Source organism: Nerophis ophidion, linkage group LG24 (genome assembly GCF_033978795.1).
Source record: "Nerophis ophidion isolate RoL-2023_Sa linkage group LG24, RoL_Noph_v1.0, whole genome shotgun sequence".
Lineage (NCBI taxonomy): Eukaryota > Metazoa > Chordata > Actinopteri > Syngnathiformes > Syngnathidae > Nerophis > Nerophis ophidion.
The window spans coordinates 10,217,288-10,243,075 of NC_084634.1; the positions used below are offsets into that span (position 1 = coordinate 10,217,288).

The window sequence follows — 25,788 nt, forward strand, 5'->3', positions numbered from 1 at the left end:
AGGGAAGGACGTACGTCACCACTTGAGGCGCTGTATTTTCAAAATAAAAGCATGTTTTCCCCTCGCAGAACTCTGTAGCTCCCCCTACGGGTTGTGTTCTAAATGTTTGCAGAAATTTGAAGATGTGTTTCCTGCTGTTTGACTACACTGGTTATTAAAAAAGGCAATAAATTAAGCCGTGAAAGTTCAATATTAATGTGGCGTGAATCAAATTAGGAACGTTTAAGATAAAAGGGGGTTCAAAATCTTTCCACTGAAAAATCTAATCGTGGACATTTTTCATTTTCAAAACCAATCCAATCTATAATTTATATTTTGTTACCTTTAGACTCCCCTCAAGTTTGGTCCAAGGGACACGTAAGGGTCTTAGTGAAGAAATCCAAGGTTATTTTTTTATATGTAACGCTTAAGTCTCTAGATCAACTTCAGGTCTATCTATCGATAAAGTAATTTTTTTTTAATGTTTTATGCATTTTTGTGTGAAAACCCTAAAAACACTAAACAGGCAATCTTTTCCTCAAAAATATTTCAAAGTAGAATATTTGAAAACATTCTATAAAAGAGCTGATTTTAACAAATGAACAAATCAGTACAATCAAATGAATTGTCACCAAAATCTTCTCATCTGAAAATCGACTAAATCAACTGAACTGAGTCGATCACTGAGAATCTTTGAGTGTATTTAGCTACTGTATTAACTCACAAAAAAAAACATAACAGTGGAAAGTGTGTTTATTTATCCTGAAGTTTGTATTTTCAATTGTTAAAATGATGTCAGCGATGCCAGGCTAGTTTATAATATCCACAAAGTTCAGTGACCAGGTCTGTTGACATTTTGTGTTGGTTGGATGTATTTTTTTGCACCATGACTAGGGAAGGTTGTTTGTATTGGGTCATATAGATAAATGATATGCATTGTTCCGTTCAGAGCATAATAAAAGGTAAAAGACCGGGAAAAAACTCATAATGCCCACTGGATGGCGACAAAATAGCAGCTTAAAAATGTTAGACTTTTAAAATAAATGCTAATTTTCTGTGGGCAAGATTCCTTACTAAACTCTTGACGTTTCGCGGGCCAATTGGAAGACGTCGACGGGTCGTAGTTTGGACACCTCCGGTTTAGTGCGTCCCTTCAGATGCAGGACGCGCACCTGGCAACATCACTGCATATACCGCAATAATATCGTACTGTAAGATTTTGACACCGTTACAGCCCTATGACCTTAACAAGCACAACTCACATGGACAAAAAGACATTTTACATTTTGTACAGCAGCTGCGATCCAAGCATGTCTTTCACAACTAAATGAGCAAGTACCTGTGTCGGTGAGGTGGGCTCCAGGCGGTAAAGGCCAAACGGTCGGCTGAGAGGTCTCTTGTCAAAATATGGCAGATCACACGCCTTCAGGAGAAAATATCATTAAATATGATACAGTAAGTTAAATTCACGCAATTTAGATGATTACTACCATCATCTCCTATTACTAATAGCGGAATACAGCCTGCAGTGATAAAACAGTTCTTCTTCAGCATTTTGATCATCTATATTAGACTGAGATGTAGTGTGACCACAAATATGAAAATATGACAATGGCAAGAAGCTCCAGATTTTACTCTTACCTGTTCGCTGAAATCGTTCCCGTCAATATCGTCGCTGTTGGAATGTCCGCCAGGACTCTGCACGTCTATCCCGTGACTCTCCAGGATTGTGGCTTCTTGGGGGAAAAGGACACATTGTAAGCTTTATTATCATCATTGCAGACACTAGTACACTAATACACTACATCTCTGCCTCTTCTAGCAAGATGATGCTGTGGAAAGACGAGATGTTGTGTAACTTCATGTTTTGTAACAAGGTTTCTGCAGGTGTTGGCAAATCCAATGAAATGCTTTTTAATGCAACTTAAAATCAATGTTGTGTCCACATCCTACTGCAGAATAGTTGTCTAGTCAAAAACGTACAGTCATCTGTGTCGACAAAATTGTAAGCATTTGTCAAGGACGGTGTTGAATATTTGAAAAGTTTACCATAATTGTGGCCAAATTAATCATTTTGAAAGCCATACACCAAGAAAAGAAACACACACAGACATAGCAATTTATCAAGTTAATTTTCATTTATCATTCAATTCTTTGACTTATTGACCATTAACCTTACAAGTGTCGGACTTATTTAATGGACATTTTATTTAATGTTTTTTATTGTCTTCAAATCCATCTGATGACTTGTAATGCTTGTTAAAGAGCCGCAGAAGCCCTGTGTAAGTTATATAATGTGTGCCTGTTACTATTAAACGTTAAAGTACTAAGTGTGGCGAAATTATTCTCTGCATTTGACCCATCACCTTTGATCACGCCCTGGGAGGTGAGGGCAGCAGTGAGCAGCAGCGGTGGCCGCGCCCGGGAATATTTTTTGGTGATTTAACCCCCAATTCCAACCCTTGATGCTGAGTGCCATGGAACCAACCACAAAATCCACGATTCCGATCATGTTAAGGTTTTGTTTAGTTTGGTGTACTTTCTTGTTCTTTTTGTTTCCCCCCCAAATATCTCATATCCCAATAAGTCAACATTATCTATCAGTTGTGGTTTTAACCAAAGTGACTTATAAAATTCAACCTAAAAATATCAATATGTATATAGATACAAATCAGGGGTCTCAGACAGCGGCCCGCGAGACGTTATTTTGCGGCCCCAACCTTAATATGAAAGTTTAATGTTAGTGCGGCCCGTGAGTTTTCTATGTATGGCGCTTGACGGCGTTGTGTTATTTGGGTCCAAAATGGCTCTTTTAACGTTCGGGGTTGCCTACCCCTGCATTAGTGGAAAAGCGGCAAATGAGTGAAAGCGACAGAGACGTTGCCATGGAGACGAGGGTTTTCTTACGACACCTGTCCGTCAGTAATAACAGTCCCCGATAACCTAGACCAGGGGTCACCAATCTTTTTGAAACCAAGAGCTACTTCTTGGGTACTCCTTAATGCGAAGGGCTACCAGTTTGATACACACTTAGATAAATATGCAGAAATAGCTAATTTGCTCAATTTACCATTAACTCTGTTATTATTAATAATTAATGATATTTATCTTTGTGGAAACAGTGATCATCTTAAGGATTTCTCACAATAAATATATGTTTTTGATGACATGTTTTAAATAGGTTAAAATTCAATCTGCACTTTGTTAGAATATATAACAAATTGGACCAAGCTATATTTCTAACAATGACATATCATTATTTTTTCTAGATTTTTCAGAACAAAAATTTTAAAAGAAATTCAAAAGACTTTGAAATAAGATCTAAATTTTAATCTACAGATTTTCTAGATTTGCCAAAATATTTTTTTGTAATTTTAATCATAAGTTTTAATAAATATTTCACAAATATTCTTTGTCGAAAAAACAGAAGCTAAAATGAAGAATTAAATTAAAATGTATTTATTCTTTACAATAAGAAAAATACATTTACTTGAACATTGATTTAAATTGTCAGGAAAGAAGAGGAAGGAATTTTAAAGGTAAAAAGGTATATGTGTTTAAAAATCATAAAATCATTTTTAAGGTTGTATTTTTTCTCTAAAATCGTCTTTCTGAAAGTTATAAGGAGCAAAGTAAAAAAATATATGAATTTATTTAAACAAGTGAGGACCAAGTATTCAAAATATTTTCTTGGATTTTCAAATTCTATTTGAGTTTTGTCTCTCTTAGAATTAAAAATGTCAAGCAAAGCGAGACCAGCTTTTTTAGTAAATTTAAAAAATAATAAAAAATTGAGGCACCTCACTGGTAAGTGCTGCTATTTGAGCTATTTTTAGAACAGGCCAGCGGGTTACTCATCTAGTCCTTACAGGCTACCTGGTGCCCGCGGGCACCGCGTTGGTGACCCCTGACCTAGACTAATTCAAACCGTAATTCTTTTTATTTATTATTGTTTAATTTGCATTATTTCACACGATGAACACTAAATATATTTCTAAATGATGCCGGATAAAACTCCGGGAGCCGTCACTTTTTTGCGCTCGCTATTCCGGTACTTTTATCCGCCGACCGCCGTGTTGCTGTAAGGAGGAAAAGCGGAAACACACACATTGCAGAAATAACATTATTCTCCGTGTGTCGGCTAAATACAAATATATTACACAACCCCAAACATGTATTTTTCAAAGCCTGCAGTGAAGAGAAATGTTCGTGATGAGCAAAGATAATTCCAGGAAAAGTGGGAGATGCAATATTTCTTTGTTGAGCACAGAGGTACCCCGACGTGTCTTATTTGCATGGAGAAAGTTGCGGTGCACAAGGAATACAATTTGAAACGTCTTTATACAACTAGACACGCTGAGGAGTATACAAAAAATGTTTTAAGAAATCTTTTTTGCGGCCCAGCCTCACCCAGACTCTGCATCCAGTGGCCCCCAGGTGAATTGAGTTTGAGACCCCTGATTTTAATCTTTATCTGACAATTGTTCCCAGTATTTCAAGTCATAGCATAATAATTATTATTGTGACATAACGGAATAATAGCTGCCTCAAGTAAAAGTTTTAAAGTAAAAGAAAGGATGCATAAGTTATTATAATAACTATAGTATTAGAAGCTGTTAAGTGAATAAATTAGCAACGACAATGTTTCACATGCTACGACCTTGTTTTTCTCTCGACAAGTCGCCATGAACTGATTAAAAACATAGATGACACTTAAGAACCGTTCAACTCTTTGGAGTAAGAGATAGGTTTGGTAGTTTTTTGTCACACTTGTGTGTGTGTGAGGCGGTCACTTTGAGGTCTGGCTGAGTCCTGGAAGCAGGCAGGGAAGCTCGGAGGGCTGCATGGCGGCACCACGTAAACATGTCCTTATCATCAAAATGACAACATTTCACTCACGTTATGACAATTTCCCAGACGCTCCTTGATTAATACAAGATTCCGTTTTTTTTTCGCCAAAAATATGTGATTCCTTTCGGCCTTATAGGAGCGTATTCTCCAAACGGATTAGTAACACAAAGAAACTTTATGATCAGAACGACGCATGCACTTTGAAACGTGTCGGGTCAAACAAGTTCTATTGTTTTCATAATCTGTTCCATCCCTCGCATTTCAGATGTGTTTAATATTTGTAAGACGCACATTATACCTGACCGCTTTCTCTATTTTCCGCTGGATCTACTCTCTATTTTATGCTGCAGCTGTTACATGTACTAAATAATTGTAATATATTGTATTAGTATAATACATTAATATTATTATATATTGTATATAGTTTATAAAAATATATTAGTATATATCATATACCGTATATATAAATTGTAAATATTATATATATGTTATACTTTATATTGCTACTACGGTACATTTGTAGTCTACTTAATACCTGCATTATACTTTCCATCCTTTGTAACTGAGCTACTGTGTGGAACAATTTCCCTTGTGGATCATTAAAGTTTGTCTACGTCGAAGTCTAAAGTATCAAACATGTGCTTGTGAGGGTGCACTATTATTACACTGCTGTGGGTGTGGTGGTCCTGGAGGTGTACCAGATCTACACGCGCACAGGTGAAACAATGACTACGTTTCCATGCACTAAATTAGTCTGATTTCTCAAATAGTTGTTTTGTTTTTTTCACACCACATGTGAAGTCCCAGTGTCCATTGCTCTCTCTAATGCGACTATTGGTCATACGCAATCTTCCTTCTAATATTTCATGTGTGTGAGCAAACGCAAAAACTCCTTGAGCATTCAGAGGAGCACAAGCAATCAAAATCAGACAGGCACACTGTGGCCACACCTGGCTAAATAACACGTTAAATATTTTATTACAAACCCCGTTTCCATGTGACTTGGGAAATTGTGTTAGATGTAAATATAAACGGAATACAGTGATTTGCAAATCCTTTTCAACCCATATTCAGTTGAATATGCTACAAAGACAACATATTTGAACTCATAAACTTTTTTTTTTTTTTGCAAATAATAATTAACTTTGAATTTTATGGCTGCAACACGTGCCAAAGTAGTTGGGAAAGGGCATGTTCACCACCGTGTTACATCACCTTTATTTTTAACAACACACAATAAACGTTTGGGAACTGAGGAAACTAATTGTGGAAGCTTTGAAAGTGGAATTCTTTCCCATTCTTGTTTTATGTAGAGCTTCAGTCGTTCAACCGCCGGGGTTTCCGCTGTCGTATTTTACGCTTCATAATGCGCCACACATTTTCGATGGGAGACAGGTCTGGACTGTAGGCGGGCCAGGAAAGTACCTGCACTCTTTTTTTACGAAGCCAGGCTGTTGTAACACGTGCTGAATGTGGCTTGGCATTGTCTTGCTGAAATAAGCAGTGGAGTCCATGAAAAAGACGTCGCTTAAAAGGCAGCATATGTTGTTCCAAAACCTGTATGTACCCTTCAGCATTAATGGTGCCTTCACAGATGTGTAAGTTACCCATGCCTTGGGCACTAATGCACCCCCATACCATCACAGATGCTGGCTTTTGAACTTTGCGTTGATAACAGTCTGGATGGTTCGCTTCCCCTTTGGTCCGGATGACACAATGTCGAATATTTCCAAAAACAATTTGAAATGTGGACTCGTTAGACCACAGAACACTTTTCCACTTTGCATCAGTCCATCTTAGATGATCTCGGGCCCAGAGAAGCCTGCACCGTATCAGAATGTTGTTGATAAATAGCTTTGGCTTTGCATAATAGAGCTTTAACTTGCACTTACAGATGTAGCGACGAACTGTATTAAGTGACAGTGGTTTTATGAAGTGTTCCTGAGCCCATGTGATATCCTTTACACACTGATGTCGGTTTTTGATACAGTGCCGTCTTGAGGCATCGAAGGTCACGGTCATTCAATGTTGGTTTCCGGCCATTCGGCTTACGTGGAGTGATTTCTCCAGATTCTCTGAATCTTTTGATGATATTACGGACCGTAGATGTTGAAATCCCTAAATTTCTTGCAATTGCACTTTGAGAAACGTTGTTCCTAACCTGTTTGACTATTTGCTCACGCAGTTGTGGACAAAAGGGTGTACCTCGCCCCATTCTTTCTTGTGAAAGACTGAGCATTTTTTGGGAAGCTGTTTTTATACCCAATCATGGCACCCACCTGTTCCCAATTAGCCTGCACACCTGTGGGATGTTCCAAATAAGTGTTTGATGAGCATTCCTCAACTTTATCAGTGTTTATTGCCACCTTTCCCAACTTCTTTTTAACGTGTTGCTCGCATCAAATTCTAAAGTTAATGATTATTTGCAACAAAAAAAAATTGTTTATCAGTTTGAACATCAAATATGTTGTCTTTGTAGCATATTCAACTGAATATGGGTTGAAAATTATTAGCAAATCATTGTATTCCGTTTATATTTACATCTAACACCATTTCCCAACTCATATGGAAACGGGGTTTGTTATATAATCAAATTACAGCAGTCATTTCCATGAGATTATTTTCTAATATAAGTGTTTTGGCCCACTTACACTGACAATAACAACAAATATTGTTTTTCATGAGCTGTGGACTAGTATTGTATGTCAGGGTGGGGATCCTGCTCTGGAAATGATTTTTTTTTACCCCTTTCAGATATCGCATTGAGTTCCCATCAAAAAATTTGCATGTTGCACAATGAGATGTAAGCATGGGATCATGTGTACATTCCTGTAACTTTTTTTGCAAAATATGTATTTTTACTAGTATTTCTTTAGTTTTATAAGAGTATTTCATGATTAGTATTTATAAATTAAGATTCATAATAAATTACACTAAAATGTGCACACATTTGATTGGTAAAATTTGAAAATTATGCTTCTTTTGAGTCCAATAATTTGAAACAGGAGCGCATTGACCTTGAATTGATTAACGCTGACCCGAATTAAACACGTTGAAAAACTTATTCGGGTGTTACCATTTAGTGGTCAATTGTACGGAATATGTACTGTACTGTGCGATCTACTAATAAAAGTTTCAATCAATCAATCAAAAGACACGTAGTCATTGTTGCTCCCAAAGACATTACCAATGTTAGCTCGTCTCTTGATCTCCTTGCGCCGGTTAGCAAACCAGTTGTACACCTTGAGGGAGGTGACCCTCTCCAGATCAGACAGCTTCTTCCCTGAAACACATGGCAACACTTTGACGCCACCGCAATGCAAATTCTCGCTTACCTTTGAATAGTCTGCTCCGTAACAGATCATCATTGCAAGGTGATGCACACATAAAAGCTTACCTGGTTTCTGAATAACAGCATTGCAGGCGTTGGCGATCTCCTCCCTTTTGGCCTCGTCGGGATACTGGTTGTCGTTGAAGTAGCTATAAATAGCACAACTGATTGAATTCATTTGACACAAGGACGAGGGCAAGACATCACACTGTTGCGTGAACGTGCTGCCAGTGTTCTTTGAGGAACGCAGACGACGAAACATCCATCCACTGCGCTTCAAAGGCCCCTCACCTCTCCATCACGGCCAGACACTCTTTCCGCCAGGTGAAGCGGCTTCCCCGCCGGAGTCGGAATGTTCCTGGGGCCGTGGCGAGGGGGGGAGGGGTTTGCCTCCACTCCATGTCCTCCAGAGGCAAGGGTGCAGGTCGCATGTTCAAAGTAGCACCTGTGAAAAGAAGAAACACTTTAGCAAATACACCTATTCTTTGGATTGAGATTGTCACCACGATGAATCACATGAATATTCATTCATTTGAAAACATGAGCATTTCTTGTACCACCGAAACTCAACTTTAAATAAAGTTTAATGGGGAACATTATCACCAAACCTATGCAAGCGTCAATATATACCTTGATATTGCAGAAAAAAGACCATATGTTTTTTTAACCGATTTCCGAACTCTAAATGGGTGAATTTTGGCAAATTAAACGCCTTTATCGGTCTTTTAGCGATGACGTCAGAATGTGACGTCACCGAGGTAACACACCCGCCATTTTCATTTTCACATTACAAACACCGGGTCTCAGCTCTGTTATTTTCCGTTTTTTCGACTATTTTTTGGAACCTTGGAGACATCATGCCTCGTCGGTGTGTTGCCGGAGGGTGTAACAACACTAACAGGAAGGGATTCAAGTTGCACCACTGGCAAGAAATCTGCCGCCAGACCCCCATTGAATGTATCAAAGTGTCAGCACATTTTACCGGCGATGCTAAGACAGACATGGCACAGAGATGTATGGATAACCTGCAGATGCATTTGCAACGATTAAGTCAACGAAATCACAAAGGTGAGTTTTGTTGATGTTGTTGACTTATGTGCTAATCAGACATATTTGGTCACGGCATGACTGCCAGATAATCGATGCTAACATGCTACGCTAATCAATGCTAACATGCTATTTACGCTAGCTGTATGTACATTTGAAACTAGATAACCACATTTAATGCGAAACAAACACTTACCAATCGACGGATTTAAGTTGCTCCAGTGTCACAAGATGCGAAAGTCCTGATCGTTTGGTCCGCACATTTTACCGGCGATGCTAATAAGGCAGCCATGCTATGGGCCACTTGATTAGGTACACCCAAGCTATGGCCGAATAGCGTCAATAGCTATTCGCTCAATAGCTTCAATTTCTTCTTCAATTTCGTTTTCGCTATCTGCCTCCATACTCCGACCACCTGTTTCAATACATGCGTAATCGGTTGAATCGCTTAAGCCGCTGAAATCCGAGTCGGAATCCGAGCTAATGTCGCTATACCTCTCTGTTCTAACCACCATGTTTGTTTGTATTGGCTTCATGCAGTGACGTCACAGGACAATAGACGGGTGGATTTACCGATGGTGAAAATCAGGCACTTTAAAGCTTTATTTAGGGATATTCCGGGACCGGTAAAATAAATAAAAAAAATTAAAAAAATACAACAAGCCACTGGGAACTGATTTTTATTGTTTTTAACCCTTTTGAAATTGTGATAATGTTCCCCTTTAAAAAAAACGTTCCTGCATTTAGTCACGCCCTCTTCAACACAATGTTCCTTCTCCTCACAATGACACAATTGGTCGATCGCTACTGAAGACCGGAGAAAAAATAAAAGCAAAGCAAATGCTTTAATTGCAACCACACTTGAAGAGTCATGACCCAACGAGTTAACAGAGCTATGCAATCAGCATGAAAGGACATCAGTTTCCTCTGCAAAATGGATGGAAGTGCGTGCGTGCCCAGTGTGGCCATAAATATCGAAAAGGAAAAAGCAGTTTCCAGCATTGATAGCTTTGGCAGACATCCACCAAGGAACATGCAGCATTAGTTGGTTGGAGAGAACATTTACACTGCCTTGTCGTTTGCACATGCAAAGAAGTGCTTACATTACAGCAGATATGACATGAAATTAATTTTTCACAAAATAAATACTGTTCCAGGACATGAATCTTTCAGCGATTCACGATTAGTTTCAATTCCGATTTTTGGTTAGGGTTAGGATTAAGGCTGGGCGATATGGCCAAAAAATTATCACGATTATTTTTTTTAACATCATCCGATCTCAATTAATATCACTATTTTAATTTTTTAAATTAAAACGGATTGTGCCATACAGGACTGTTGCATCTCTAAGGTATGTTGTAACAGACATTTCCATCATGTTTGATGGAGGTCATATATGCTAACATTGTGTTGATATATATCGACATCCATTGCTTTCGGTCTCCGAGGATGTCGTTGTTGTTTGTGCAGCCCTTTGAGACACTTGTGATTTAGGGCTATATATATAAACATTGATTGATTGTGTTTACCAGAGGTGTAACAGTACAGGCAATCCACACTACATTCTGTACCTGGGCCATGGTTTTTGTTTCTTTTTCAATATGTTTTGTGGGAGTAAGGAAAACAACTTTTATTCCTCTCAAAGTTATTTGGGGTTTTTTGGTGTACAATAATTTTATTTCAAGAAAACATTTACTAAACACTTTCAAACGGTAAATTATCATTTATATTCCTTAATGACTTGTATGGGCCGCACTTGGCCCATGGGCTGTAGTTTGGATACCTCCGCCTGAGATTTTAAGGGTGTTATAGAAAATGTGTCCAAATTCCAATTTTTCAGTACACAGGCACATTAAACTGTCAAAAGCTAGAAAGTGTTTCTTGCGTCATGCTTTTACTCTTTAATCAAACAAACGGGCACAAAAGGGGAACTGTCAGTGTGTGTGTGTGTGTGTGTGTGTGTGCACTGCATCCAGGCATGCAGTGCACCTCTACAAGCGCTGGGAGTGTGTAAAAGCAACCAGAATGTATGCCGCCCAGCATTTGACTAGCAGCTAGGAGTCATGAAAAAAGATTTCCGATAATGGCTTTTTTGCCGATATCCGATATTCGGATATTCTCCAACTCTTAATTACCGATTCCGATGGAATTAACACATTATTATGCCCAATTTTGTTGTGATGCCCCGCTGGAATCATTAAACAATGTAACTTTACCATGAATTGATTAACGTGGACCGCGACTTAAACAAGTTAAAAAACTTATTCGGGTGCTACCATTTAGTGGTCAATTCTACGGAATATGTACTGTACCGTGCAATCTACTAATACAAGTTTCAATCAATCAATCAAAAACAAGGTTTTCCAAAATAAGAGAACAACTTCAACTCCAGTTATGGAAAAAAGTGCCAACATGGCACTGCCATATTTATTATTGAAGTCACAAAGTGCATTATTTTTTCAACACGCCACAAAACCGCAGAGGTCATGCTCTCCCTGAGATTATCCTAATACCCACTACAACTATGGGAAATGCTATACTTTGACTTTCACAAAGTGCATTATTTAATTTTTTTTTAAACATGCCTCAAAACAACAGCTACAAAAACAATGAAGGCACACAGCTTCAGTCCAGAGTATACTAGAGCATACTTGCCAACCTTAAAACCTTGGGACGGGGGGGTATATATTGTAGCGTCCCGGAAGAGTTAGTGCTGCAAGGGTTTCTGGGCATTTCTTCTGTTGTATTTATGTTGTGTTACAGTGCGGATCTTCTCCCGACAAGTGTTTGTCATTCTTGTTTGGTGTTGGTTCACAGTGTGGCGTATATTTGTAACAGTGTTAAACTTGTTCATACAGCCACCCTCAGTGTGACCTGTATGGCTATTGATCAAGTATGCCTTGCATTCACTCATGTGTGTGTAAAAGCCGCATATATTATGTGACTGGGCCGTCACGCTGTTTTTATGGAGGAAAAGCGGACGTGACGATAGGTTGTAGAGGACGCTAAAGGCAGTGCCTTTAAGCCACGCCCCCAATAATGTTGTCCTGGTGGAAATTTTGAGAATGGTTGCCCCGCAAGAATTTCGGGAGGGGCACTGAAATTTGGCAGTTTCCCGGGAAAATCGGAAGTTTGAAACCTATACCGATAATTTCCGATATTACATTTTAAAGCATTTATCGGCCGATAAGCGATAGAAAATGGATGGATGGATGAATATCGGCAGGCCAATATTATCGGACATCTCTAGTCATGAGGAGCGATGGTATGGAAACCAAGGCTGAAAAATGAGGTTGGTGCAGAGTTCTAAACCTGCTCCATGCGTAAGGTGCTCTCAGATAACTTTCTATCTACATCAAATTGACTTGACTTTTGGTCACGCGTCATAAACCAGGGATGTTTGGCACTTGTTATTTTATGGATTTATGGCAGAAATACAAAAATTAACAAATAGGTGAAATGCAATCAGAAAACCTGTAGTGGAAATACTAACTAGTAATAACACAAAGATGTGTCTTTAAATAGGTGCCATTGTCAATTATGCAAATTAGACGGATGTCATTCAAACTTTAGCTGAAAAAAGGACGTGATCTTGTCACAAGAGAAAGAACAACAAGCAAAGGGGAATATTACATTCAGTGCTGGAGACTTCAATCTGTGCCTGCATTTAGTCACACCCTCTTCAACACAATCTCGCAAATTAGACATGATCCTGTTGCCATTTCCTGATTGCAGCTGCAATAGCACTACTTATCTGGAGATGCTGGGGTGAAAGTATGCTAGGGGAACATGCAGGCAGCAGATTGGGGTATGCTTGTTTTGGCCCAGTGCAGAGAAGCTGATGGATTTGAAATAGATAGATAGTACTTTATTGATTCCTTCAGGAGTCAATAAAGTTCCGTGTACCTGGCGTGGTTTTCTCTAGCGTGTACCAGCGGTAGAAGGCTCTCTTCTTCTGCTCGCTCAGGTCGGAGCCATGCTGCAGCAGCCAGTGGGAGATCCTGCTCTGACTGATGCCTGCAAGACCAATGTGTCACATTCTTGTGTTCCTTGGTTTGAAATCACACAATGTTCACAAGTTCAACGTGGATGCAGCTTGCTTGCTATTTCCTACAATGTGTTGCCTGAGAGGCTGGTCGGTACTCACCTGTGACTTGTGCCACCACTGCCTGAGAGATCCGGCGGTTACCCAGGAAGGCTTTAATCTCTTCTTTCACCATACTGCTGTCCCTCCTGGAAGTTACACCCGTGACTTCATTAGTACATGCTCAGTGGTATTATCAATGCAGACTCCAGTGCACTATTGGCGGAGCGAAATGTCAGCAGGCATCAGAGCGTCCGCGGTCGCATGCACTGCTGATTAGTAGTTTCCTGTGATGCACTACCGTATTTTTCGGAGCATAACTTGCTCCGGAGTATAAGTCGCACCTGCCGAAAATGCATAATAAAGAAGTAAAAAAAAAAAAACATATATAAGTCGCAATTTTGGGGGAAATTTATTTGATAAAACCCAACACCAAGAATACACATTTGAAAGGCAATTTAAAATAAATGAAAAATAGCGAACAACAGGCTGAATAAGTGTACGTTATATGACGCATAAATAACCAACTGAGAAGGTGCCTGGTATGTTAACGTAAAATATTATGGTAAGAGTCATTCAAATAACTATAACATATAGAAAAGGCTATAAGTTTACCAAGCAATCGGTCACTCCTAATCGCTAAATTCCATGAAATCTTATACATCTAGTCTCTTACGTGAATGAGCTAAATAATATTATTTGCTATTTTACGGTAATGTGTTAATAATTTCACACATACGTCGCTCTTGAGAATAAGTTATATACAGTATGTGTGTATTTATATATTATATATATATATATACACACACAGTGGTGCAAAAAAATATTTAGTCAGCAACCGATTGTGCAAGTTCTCCCACTTAAAATGATGACAGAGGTCTGTAATTTTCATCATAGGTACACTTCAACTGTAAGAGACAGAATGTGGGGAAAAATCCAGGAATTCACATTGTAGGAATTTTAAAGAATTTATTCGTAAATTATGGAGGAAAATAAGTTTTGGGTCACTTCAAACCAAGAAGATCTCTGGCTTTCACAGACCTGTAACTTCTTTAAGAAGCTCTTCTGTCCTCCACTCGTTACCTGTATTAATGGAACCTGTTTGAACTTGTTATCTATATAAAAGACACCTGTCCACAGCCTCAAACAGTCAGACACCAAACTCCACTATGGCCAAGACCAAAGAGCTGTCGAAGGACACCAGGAAAAGATTTGTAGACCTGCACATGACTGGGAAGAGTGAATCTACAATAGGCAAGCAGCTTGGTGTGAAAAATATCAACTGTGGGAGCAATTATCATAAAATGGAAGACATACAAGACCACTGATATTCTCCCTCGATCTGGGTCTCCACGCAAGATCTCATCCCGTGGGGTCAAAATTATCATGAGAACGGTGAGTGAGCAAAAATCCCAGTACCGCACGGGACCTGGTGAATGACCTGCAGAGAGCTGGGACCAAAGTAACAAAGGTTACCATCAGTAACACACTACGCTGACAGAGAATCAAATCCCGCAGTGCCAGATGTGTCCCCCTGCTTAAGCCAGTGCATGTCCAGGCCTGTCTGAAGTTTGCCAGAGAGCACATGGATGATACAGCAGAGGATTGGGAGAATGTCATGTGGTCAGATGAAACCAAAATAGAACTTTTTGGTATAAACTCAACTTGTCATGTTTGGAGGAAGAAGAATACTGAGTTGCACCCCAAGAACACCATACCAACTGTGAAGTATGGGGGTGGAAACATCATGCTTTGGGGCTGTTTTTCTGCTAAGGGGACAGGACGACTGATCCGTGTTAAGGAAAGAATGAATGGGGCCATGTATCGTGAGATTTTGAGCCAAAACCTCCTTCAATCAGTGAGAGCTTTGAAGATGAAATGTGGCTGGGTCTTCCAGCATGACAATGATTCCAAACACACTGCCCGGGCAACGAAGGAGTGGCTCCGTAAGCAGCATTTGAAAGTCCTGGAGTGGCCTAGCCAGTCTCCAGACCTCAACCCCATAGAAAATCTGTGGAGGGAGTTGAAAGTCCGTGTTGCTCGGCGACAGCCCCAAAACATCACTGCTCTCCAGAAGATCTGTATAGAGGAATGGGCCAAAATACCAGCTACTGTGTGTGCAAACCTGGTAAAGACCTATAGTAATCGTTTGACCTCTGTTATTGCCAACAAAGGTTATATTACAAAGTATTAAGTTGAATTTTTGTTATTGACCAAATACTTATTTTCCACCATAATTTACAAATAAATTCTTTAAAATTCCTACATTGGGAATTCCTGGATTTTTTTTTTCACATTCTGTCTCTCACAGTTAGTGTACCTATGATGAAAATTACAGACCTCTGTCATCATTTTAAGTGGGAGAACTTGCACAATCGGTGGCTGACTAAATACTTTTTTGCCCCACTGTATAAACAAACATACGCACGCACACACATGTATTATACACACTGTATGTATGTGTTTTATTTTTTTATGAAAAAAAATATTTGTTTTTCAAAGACAAAGCTTTGTTTCAATATTATTTCGACATTTTGGCTTTTTCTGACTGTGTTTCTTGCTGTTTTCCAAATTTTTGCTGGTGTTTTATTTTTTTCGAGTGGGCTTAAGGCCCAAAACGAATGAGTCATGGGCCATCTGGCCCCTGCGCCACACTTTGTGCACCTCTGCTGTTGAAGCTAACTGTTTATGGCCAATTGTTCATTCCATGGTCACATATGGGACGTGAGTCACATGTTTGTCTTACGTCAGAACAGGAAGTAGTAAAATCAGCTATCACCTGGCGGGTTTTTCCTGTTTGATTAAACGGGGGAGTCCTTTAGCTGCCGCCTTGTTTTATCATATATTACTGAAATTTTTAAAATTACAGAGTATAACAAATTTGTTAAAAGAAAATAAAAGTAAATAGGTCAATAAAATCTAAATAATAATTATTGCATAACAAAACATTTAAATGAGACCAAATTAAATGTTACACAGCTATAACTTCCTGCCACTAATCCTGCAGAAAACCGTTCTTCTCAGGTTTCTCGGTTTGCATTTTCACACTTTGCACTATTTTCTTACATTTTATGACACATTACATATTCCTTGCACCTTCAGAGCTTATTTAAGTGTTCAATGTGATTTTACTATTTTGTTTATAAGTTCTTTCCTTTCTGCCTTGATAGCTGAGGGGATTAAAATCAGAGGAAGGTTACATTTCAAATAAAAATGTTTACATTTCATATATTTTTCTCCTACTCCTTTTTTCATAGGTCATTGAAAAAAATATTGATATTGACTGATATAAAACACTTATCCTGTAGCGGTTGCTTTAAAGACATAATTCACCACACCTGTTTACTTGACTTTGTCATCATTATTTACTGTCATTGTTCGATTGTGCACATAATGTTCTTCTTGTTTAGCATTCATATATGCAGTTAAGAGTGAGTAATTCGGAGTGTCTCTTTTACATGACCGTCAGGAGGTTCTTCCAAAGGTGGGGGTTTGTTGTGACCGCCATTTTTGAGTCGCTCGATGGTAGGAGTCATTCATTCTCGTCTGATGAATAAACGACGCACACACGTTTTTGCGTGTCAAACGATACTTAAAGTTGTCTTGTTTTCACATTACAAGCGCAACAATACTGTGATACAGTTTTCAGCCATACTGCATAGCTCTCTAAATAACAATTTATCAATGAAAATGTGCTAATTGTGCATAGTTCTGCTATTCTTATAACTGTCTCAATATTTTCATATATTCTGTCAATTACATTTAAAGACTTCCTTGTGGCCAAATAACATGCAATGTAAAGTTATTTGCTCAAAATGCTGCATCAATTATATTCCACAGACCGTCTTCAAGCCGCTTTCTGACCGTCTCTTCAGGATGCGTCATTTTTTTTGCGCGCTTATTTACGTGCCCCCACTTCGACTGTGTCTTCTGCCCGTCAGCCATGTTTTAGTTTTTATTTTCCATAGCGAATCTACTGACAGATGTAAGTAAGAACTTTACACTACTTTGTGGTAGAATTGGCAACAGCGGAGGATGCATGTGCATGTACGAGCCAGTCTGCCCCAGAGGATAGCGAAAGGATGAATTTATTGACTCGGACTCCCGCAAAGCACTTTGGGTAAATTCATAAAATACAGTGATGTTGATAGGTTTTCAATGTAGTGAGTAAGAAATTCAATGTTCAATGTTCAAATTCAAGTAACTCCCCAGTTAAAAATGTATTTCTTTATTATATTATTCTGTTTCTTTAATTTTATTGAGTGTTAAACTCCTTTGATTGTGGTATGATATGGTTGTATATTCATGCATGTTCAAAATGTATCCAAAATTAAACAAAATTCCAACTCTGAAAAGTGGCATCGCTTATGACTTTCAAATCAAACAGCATTTTTGTTGAAACATTTAAGTAGGGGTGTCCAAAAAATGTTTGAATTTTTGAATTAAATATTCGTAACAATTCTTAATAGATCCAAAGAAAAACAAATCCAAACTCCCCACAGTGCTAAGAAAGAATTAGACGCTAGAGTCAACATAAACAACAAACATCCAAGTCTGCCTGAGCACTTGTTAAGCAGACTTTTCAAAGACAAGTGAGTCATCCAGCTTCAGTATCCGTCGAGACTCTTGCAGCACTGCTAAAATTAGAAAAGCCTGTATCGACACCAGTGAATCGATGTGTGAAATGCTGCTGAACAAGATTGGAAAGCAAATTAAAGGAGGACAGGCGATGGACGTCAACTCCGAAAAGGCCAAAAATGTAGTTCTTATTTCAAAGTGAGGAAGACTGCAGGACATAACACTTGAGGAGCCAACACGTGGAAAGGACAAGGGCTCGAATGTTGCTTAAGGTCTTGGGCTCTCTACGAATGCCATTGAACTTAAAGAAGCAAGCGTGAGGAACAGTAGCAGTGCGGTGAGGACGTCCTGAGGTCTAAACATTGGCTCTGTAGACGTGAAAGCATTAGACGGTAATGTGTAAAGTGCTTGGCGGCTGGGCAAGAGGTGGCTAACGGGAGGATACTGATGGACTGTTATGACCTCTAACTAAGTACTAAGCCGATACTTTGAGCAAAACCTACTCTGATATTATTGGATGTTTTGTGACTTCAATCCTAAAGTGGGACTGCAAAGCTTTGCTGCATTTTCGCTCCCCCAACACCCAGCGGAAGAATCGTGTTCCTTGCAGAAGTATGTATTTGGCTAATTCCAAACAGGAACAACATAAAGTGGCAGCAAATATTTCATTAATAAATAAAGCAAAACTGCTTTCTGGACCAAAAATCACTTCATATTCACTACGGTTACTATAACTGAGGTATTGTGGGGGGAATAATTACATACAAGAACTGTGTTACAGAAGAGAGCAGTGAGAATAATACATCATGTTGGCTACAGACAACATACAAAGGCTTTGAATCTAAATTATTACAATTTTATGATTTGATGCAGCTGCATACAGCGAAAAATGTACAAAGTGAATTATAGCCTGCTACCCAAGAATGCGCATCTCTTCTCAACAAAAAAGAGAAACATAACCTTAGATTTAAAACATCTGTATGCACGTACAACATTTTAAGACGTTTATCATATCAGTATGAGGAAGTAAATTATGGAGTGGATTGAGTAAAGAAAATAAACAACGTACTAATATAACTCAGTTCAACAGGCTGTTCAAACGACCAGTGTTTAGATTAAGTAGAAAGAAGCCAAATATTGATGAATATCTTAAACTTTGTTGAAAATTGTATATAATACACCTAGGGGTGTAACGGTACGTGTATTTGTATTGAACCGTTTCGGTACGGGGGTGTCGGTTCGGTGCGGAGGAGTACAGAACGAGTTCCACACGAACATATGAAATAGCCGCCTATGCTAAAGTTTTAATAAGCTGCTCCGCTCCGTTCTGCCTCAGTCTCTTACACAGCACCCAGCATTGTCCCTCCCACACAACCATCAGATTGGTTACAACCATAGTGGTAACAGCCAATCAGCAGTGCGTATTCAGAGCGCATGTAATCAGCGCTTCAGCTTCTAGCAGATATGTGTTTAGCAGGTGAGCAGCGGACTCTCCCCAAATTATAATAAACACTTCCAAGACAACTACTACCAACATCACTATGAGCCCGTTGACCTTTTAGAAACAAACTGCAGCTCAGCTCACTCGCAGTCCTGGCTTGAGGTGAAGGCTAATTAGCTTTTAGCGTAACGTTATCTTATTTTGCGGTGTGTGCGTGTGTTTGTGTGTGCGCGCGTGTGTGTGTGTTACGGACAGTGTTGATTAAGGTGTGTTGAAGCAGCAAAAAAGGACATAATGTTAAATGAAGAGTTTTTGTCTCTGACAGTTGATATAATAATGTAAGTGCATCATAAAACCTACATGAACTCCATGGTGTTCGGGGATGAAGAGTCTCTGTTATTGCTATTGTGCTATTTTTTCAGCTATACTTACATGAATCATTAGTAATGTAGCAGCCTAGTTTTGAATGGCAGGGTACCTGCTGTCACAGGTTGATAAAAATATAACATTTATGTAATAAAAATCAACTACAGGCTTCCTAAATGCTTTAATAAATTAAGCATGATGAGTTGACTTGAAACTGTTTAATGTTCCACTTTTTATATGTAGAAGAAAAGTTTTGTCATCTAATTTAATCTGAGCAACATGTTGAGGCAGTTTAATGTGGATTAACATGGGCAGAATTAATATAGTGTTCCCAATGTTAAAAGGATAAAGCCATTGTTTACAAAATTGGTAAATAAATAACCAAAAAATTTATATTTTGTTGTTTTCTTACTGTACCGAAAATGAACCAAATTGTGACCTTTAAACCGAGCTACGTACCGAACCGAAATTTTTGTGTACCGTTACACCCCTAAATTCACCTCATTATGACAATCAGAATTGATTTGAAGACTTATGAGAACTTCTGTACTTGGAGTTCACTGTAGAATGTAAAGTGTGTTACAAGATGACAACAGGAAGTGAACATGTGTGTTAGAAATGCATATGGGGTAGAAAAGCGGTAGGATTAAATAAGCCTTGATTCTTCCTACTCCTTTTTGGACAGTGGCTAGAGTTACCTCCTTGAGATTGGTAGGTTGTGAGTTCAAAGTCATACCAAAGACTATAAAAATGGGACCCATTACCTTCTTGCTTGACACTCAGCATCAAGGGTTGGAATTGGGGGTTGAATAACCAAAAATGATTCCGACACTTCTGCTGCCAACTGCTCGCCTCACATCCCAGGGGGTGAACAAGGGGATGGGTCAAATGCAGAGGACAAATTTCACCACACCAAGTGTGTGTGAGACCATCATTGGTACTTTAACTTTTTAAAATTAACTTGTTTTAAAGAGAAATGAGAATCTGCAAGCTATATGATGTATCACAAGTAAATTCTTACCATTAAGCCTGGGCCGATAATACATTTTGCTTGACGTTATTATGACCTACGAATTATTGCCGATAAACAATATTATTGCCATTATTTTTATGGGACCAAATTAACCACTGGTGTAATTATAATACATAATAATAAGGCATGTCTATCCTTTCAAATGCAATAAACTTGTATTTATTGTGTATTTTAACCTCGTAATTGGAATTAAAACGTTTAAATCTACAAGTTCAATAAAAAAAACAATAATAAAATATACTTTGTTTGCAAAATCTTGCACTTGAAAAAAAATTACAACCTAAAGCAATAAAACATTTTAAGGAGAGAAATGGGGCGGAGGCTCAAATATATAAACATAACAATAAACAAAATGGCTAAGTAAAGTATCGACAAACAAAGTCGCACTTCAATATTGAACATTTAAGCAGAGTTCAAGTTGTACATGATGAGTTAGGACCTTCTCAAACCAAAGTGCAGAGTAACAACAAAAACTCTACAGTTTAAACGGATGTATTAGTTACTCATATGCAAAACTAAATTCAGTTTGGCAAATTCCGAGTGAGGAACACCAACATGACTTGACATCCATCCATCCATCCATTTTCTACCGCTTATTCCCTTTCGGGGTCGCGGGGGACGCTAGCGCCTATCTCAGCTACAATCGGGCGGAAGGCAGGGTACACCCTGGACAAGTCGCCACCTCATCGCAGGGCCAACACAGATAAACAGACAACATTCACACTCACATTCACACACTAGGGCCAATTTAGTGTTGCCAATCAACCTATCCCCAGGTGCATGTTTTTGGAAGTGGGAGGAAGCCGGAGTACCCGGAGGGAATCCACGCATTCACGGGGAGAACATGCAAACTCCACACAGAAAGATTCCGAGCCTGGATTTGAACCCAGGACTGCAGGAACTTCGTATTGTGAGGCAGACGCACTAACCCCTCTACCACCGTGAAGCCCCATGACTTGACAACACTTAAAAAAAATGCTACTTTTATAACAGTATTAAATGTCTTTGGTCATGTATTTAACCACACCTTCTGTGAGCGCACACTACTTTGCATCGTTCTGTTTACACTGACCTGGCTTGTTCACCAAGAGCGACGTGAGTGTGGACTTCTTGGTGTTGATAGGCTCATCTTGTTTTAACGGTTTGAACTGAAATAATCCCTCACCGGTGCGGCGGAATTTGGTTTTGTGTTCATTTTGTTAGCTGCTACATGCTAACTAATTGCATTGTGTGCTGCTAACGGGCCAGTGACCCTGCCTTACTGGACAAAAGATGCTTCATGAGGACATGATAATTCACCAATTTCACCCCCTTCTTTTCATTCCGCTATGGTGAATACGCGCGTCCCTGCTAAAAGCGACAAAAAGCGTGAATGCTCCTGGAACACGCACATGGCGATTTATCCAAGGTGGAAAACTTACTGACTTTCATCTTCATTTATAGTCAGTAAAATGGCTTATCGAGTATCGGCCTGGATCTCGATACTATACCATACCAAGTTTAGCTTTGATGGGGTATCCGTTCGCTATGGCAACACATTTTTTCAATGTCACAACATTTATTTCTGTGAGAGTTGCTTTCATTTTTCACTAAGATTGACATTGGGAGGGTCAGACCACTTTCCTTGCTGTCCTTTTCTTTCTTAATCATGTGTTGGACAGTTCTTAACATGATGAACATATAGGACAGCATTGTAATATCAGTACAATTCACTATTGTTTATAAGCTCATTTTAAAGGCCTACTGAAACCCACTACTACCCACCACGCAGTCTGATAGTTTATATATCAATGATGCAACATTAACATTGCAACACATGCCAATACGGCATTTTTAGTTTACGAAATTGCAATTTTAAATTTCCCATGAGTTTCGTCTTGAAAAGGTTGTGTAATGATGACGTGTACGCAAGACATCACAGGTTTTTAGGAAATATGAGCGCTGCGCACACACACAGCTAAAAGTCGTCTGCTTTAACCGCATAATTACACAGTATTTGGAGATCTGTGTTGCCGAATCTTTTGAAATTTGTTCAATTAATATTGGAGAAGTCAAAGTAGAAAATTGGAGTTGGGAAGCTTTAGCCTTTAGCCACACAAACACACGGTGATTCCTTGTTTAAAATTCCTGGAGGTGAAACTTGACTATGGATCAGAGCGCGGTCAAGCGAACAGGAATCACAACGGAATGTCAACCAGCAGGTTTCGGTGAGAAAATTGTGGTAATAAGTCGCTTCTTACCGGAGATCAGCTGAGCTTGTGCCGTCCATAGCTGCCGTCGACTTCACTGAGACATTGGCGTCAAGACACCCGTGGAGACATACCTCCGAATATCATGTACTGTTAAACTTACTAGCAACACAATAGAAAGATAAGGGATTTCCCAGAATTATCCTAGTAAATGTGTCTAAAAACATCTGAATCCGTCCCAATGCAATCGCGTTTTTTTTTTTTACTTTTTTTTTCTAGTCCGTCGCTATCAATATCCTCAAACACGAATCTTTCATCCTCGCTCAAATTAATGGGGAAATTGTTGTTTTCTCGGTCCGAATAGCACTTTTTGTTGGAGGCTCCCATTAAAATCAATGTGAATATGTGAGGAGCCCCCACACTTGTGACGTCATTGTCTGCGACTTCCGGTAAAGGCAGGGCTTTTTTGTCAGCACCAAAAGTTGCGAACTTTATCGTGGATGTTCTCTACTAAATCCTTTCAGCAAAAATATGGAAATATCGCGAAATGATCAAGTATGACACAGAATGGACCTGCTATCACCGTTTAAATAAGAAAATTTCATTTCAGTAGGCCTTTAACATCTGCAGCGAATGTGACTTTGTGTAATTTTTACATCACTTGAAAACAACTTCACGGCTAGAGCCAGCAGAAGTGCGGCTATCATCATTGCACAGATGGCGAGCACAATGGAAGCTAAACTAACAAAAACCGTAGCGGAATTAATGCCAAAAGAAGGAAGTCCTTTGTTTGGATGAAAAACGTCAGACATGGGGCAAACAGTAATCTCCAAAACATGTAACGAACGACTTGTTAGTGACATGTTTACAGGGCTAGGCGATATATCGATATAATCGATATATCGCGGGTTTGTCTCTGTGCGATATAGAAAATTACTATATCGTGATATTTGAGTATACATTCTCACACAGTTGCTTTTAGCTGCGGGCATTAATTACACTGCATGCGTTTCCCACTCTTTCTTGTCTCTCCTTCTCATAGAGACTTAAAACAAGCGCACCTTCTTACATACGTCACATACTGTCACGCGTGCAACGTCACACAACCTCGCCGAGCAGTGAGGTAGTGACATGGGTAACATTAGCTGTAGTGCAAACGGTGCGTTGCGAGTGGTAATACGAGAGAGAGAAGGTGCTAATCTGGTAAAAAATGGAGGGAGAATTCCCAAGAAAAACAGCACGGGATCCGTCTGGCGGTGGTTTGGCTTCAAGCGGGAATATGTTGAACAATTATGCAGCAAAAGCGTTGCTACAAAAAGTAGCAGCACTGCTAATTTGTAGGATCATTTAAAAAGGCACCCGCTAGAGAATGAAGAGTGCTTGAAACTGCATTTCAACATCTCCATTCGGTGCTACACCCACAAAATGCCAAAGCAACAATTTCCAGATCAACGCCGTATGAAGAAAAAAAAACAACACAAGAAGATAACGTCCGCAGGAACCTACAACAGAACGAAGGACATACACTATTTGATTTCCTATTATGCAGCTCATTTTTATTTGACAGTTGCAGAAATATCTTGTGTGACATCATGCACAAAAGTGCACTTTATTTGTTTTAAACTATTGTAGTGACGTTCTGTACAAAAAGTGCACGTTAATTTAGTGTTGTTTTGATGTGTCCTACTAATTTTGGCGGTTCTTGAACTCACCATAGTGTGGACTGTGACGGAAAAGTTTGTTTACAGGTAAAATCTTCCACTCCTTCGTCTCATTTTGTCCACCAAAAGTTTCATGCTGTGCGTGAATGCACAAAGGTGCGCTTTGTTGATGTTATTGACTTGTGTGTAGTGCTATTTAGGCATATTTGGTTAGTGCATGACTGCAAGTTAATCAATGCTAACATGCTATTTAGGCGAGCTGTATGTACATATTGCATCATTATGCCTCATTTGTAGGTCTATTTGAGCTCATTTAATATCCTTTACTTTTATCCTCTTCGTATATCATTTAGTTTTGCATGTCTCGTGACACATCATCTGTATGTAATATTGGCTGCATTTCAGATAGTTGTTTGTGTGCCATGTTGTTCCAGACCACAGCAAACATCACCTAGCTAGCCAAAGATTGTAATAAATCTATTAAAAGAAGACAACCTGTCGTTTCCTTAACTTGGACACACACATGTATACATTTGGCCATTAAAATCCAGTAATTTCCAGGAGTTATATCACCTTCTGAGTAGCCTCTGATTTACTAATAGTTTCTAATGTTGTAAAAATGTGTAGAACAAATATTACATCTCAACATTTCTGTCAACAAAGATTTGCTTCAGTCTGTGACACATAGCCATTTTGATAGTAGGCTATTATAGCTAAAGTAGACATTTACGTCGTGTGTTGTCTTCATTATAAGACTTACATACGGCTTTTCATTTTCTGTGGCTCCAGACAGATTTATTTTTTGTATTTGTCCAATATGGCTCTTTCAACGTTTTGGGTTGCCGACTCCTGTTCTAGAGTGTAGTCAGCAGTTCTGCGATGTGGCCGTACTTCAATATATCCCAGATATATCCGCGGGCAGCCATCTACAAAATGTGCAAATATGAAGGACCGTGGCGGCTTTTAAAGAGAGAAAGCGCAAATGGAGCACCAGCGCCAAGCAAGTGTGACGTCAAACTCGCTGCATCTCGCCTCTTTCGTCGGGGACATTGAGGGACAGAAGTACTCTCTAAACACAAGTACAGTCTGTAATAACACCAGAAAAAGATGCTAGATTTGTTACTATTCCTTTTTAACAATGAAAAAGTCACTAAAAACTTCTAGACCGGGGGTGTCAAACTCATCTAGCTCAGGGGCCGCAAGGAGGAAAATCTATTTCCAAGTGGGC

General features: G+C 39.1%; 1 protein-coding gene across 4 annotated transcripts in view; it reads right to left on the reverse strand.

Moving 5' to 3' along the window:
- The window catches only part of LOC133542399 (homeobox-containing protein 1-like), a 58,651-nt gene that overhangs the window by 8,767 nt on the left and 24,096 nt on the right, over positions 1–25,788 (reverse strand). For 2 of the 4 annotated variants that reach the window (XR_009804149.1, XM_061886469.1), the window contains exons 3-9: positions 13,356–13,441; positions 13,115–13,225; positions 8,453–8,606; positions 8,228–8,310; positions 8,018–8,113; positions 1,621–1,715; positions 1,319–1,402 (exon numbers count right to left, since the gene is read on the reverse strand). Coding sequence is in view for 3 of the 4 variants with exons in the window: in XM_061886469.1 (XP_061742453.1) it covers positions 1,319–1,402; positions 1,621–1,715; positions 8,018–8,113; positions 8,228–8,310; positions 8,453–8,606; positions 13,115–13,225; positions 13,356–13,441 (709 nt within the window). In the remaining variant the exon portion in view is untranslated. Of the gene's footprint in view, positions 1–7; positions 1,164–1,318; positions 1,403–1,620; positions 1,716–8,017; positions 8,114–8,227; positions 8,311–8,452; positions 8,607–13,114; positions 13,226–13,355; positions 13,442–25,788 lie in introns of those variants that run through there. The other 2 variants (XM_061886471.1, XM_061886470.1) reach the window with 2 other exon arrangements.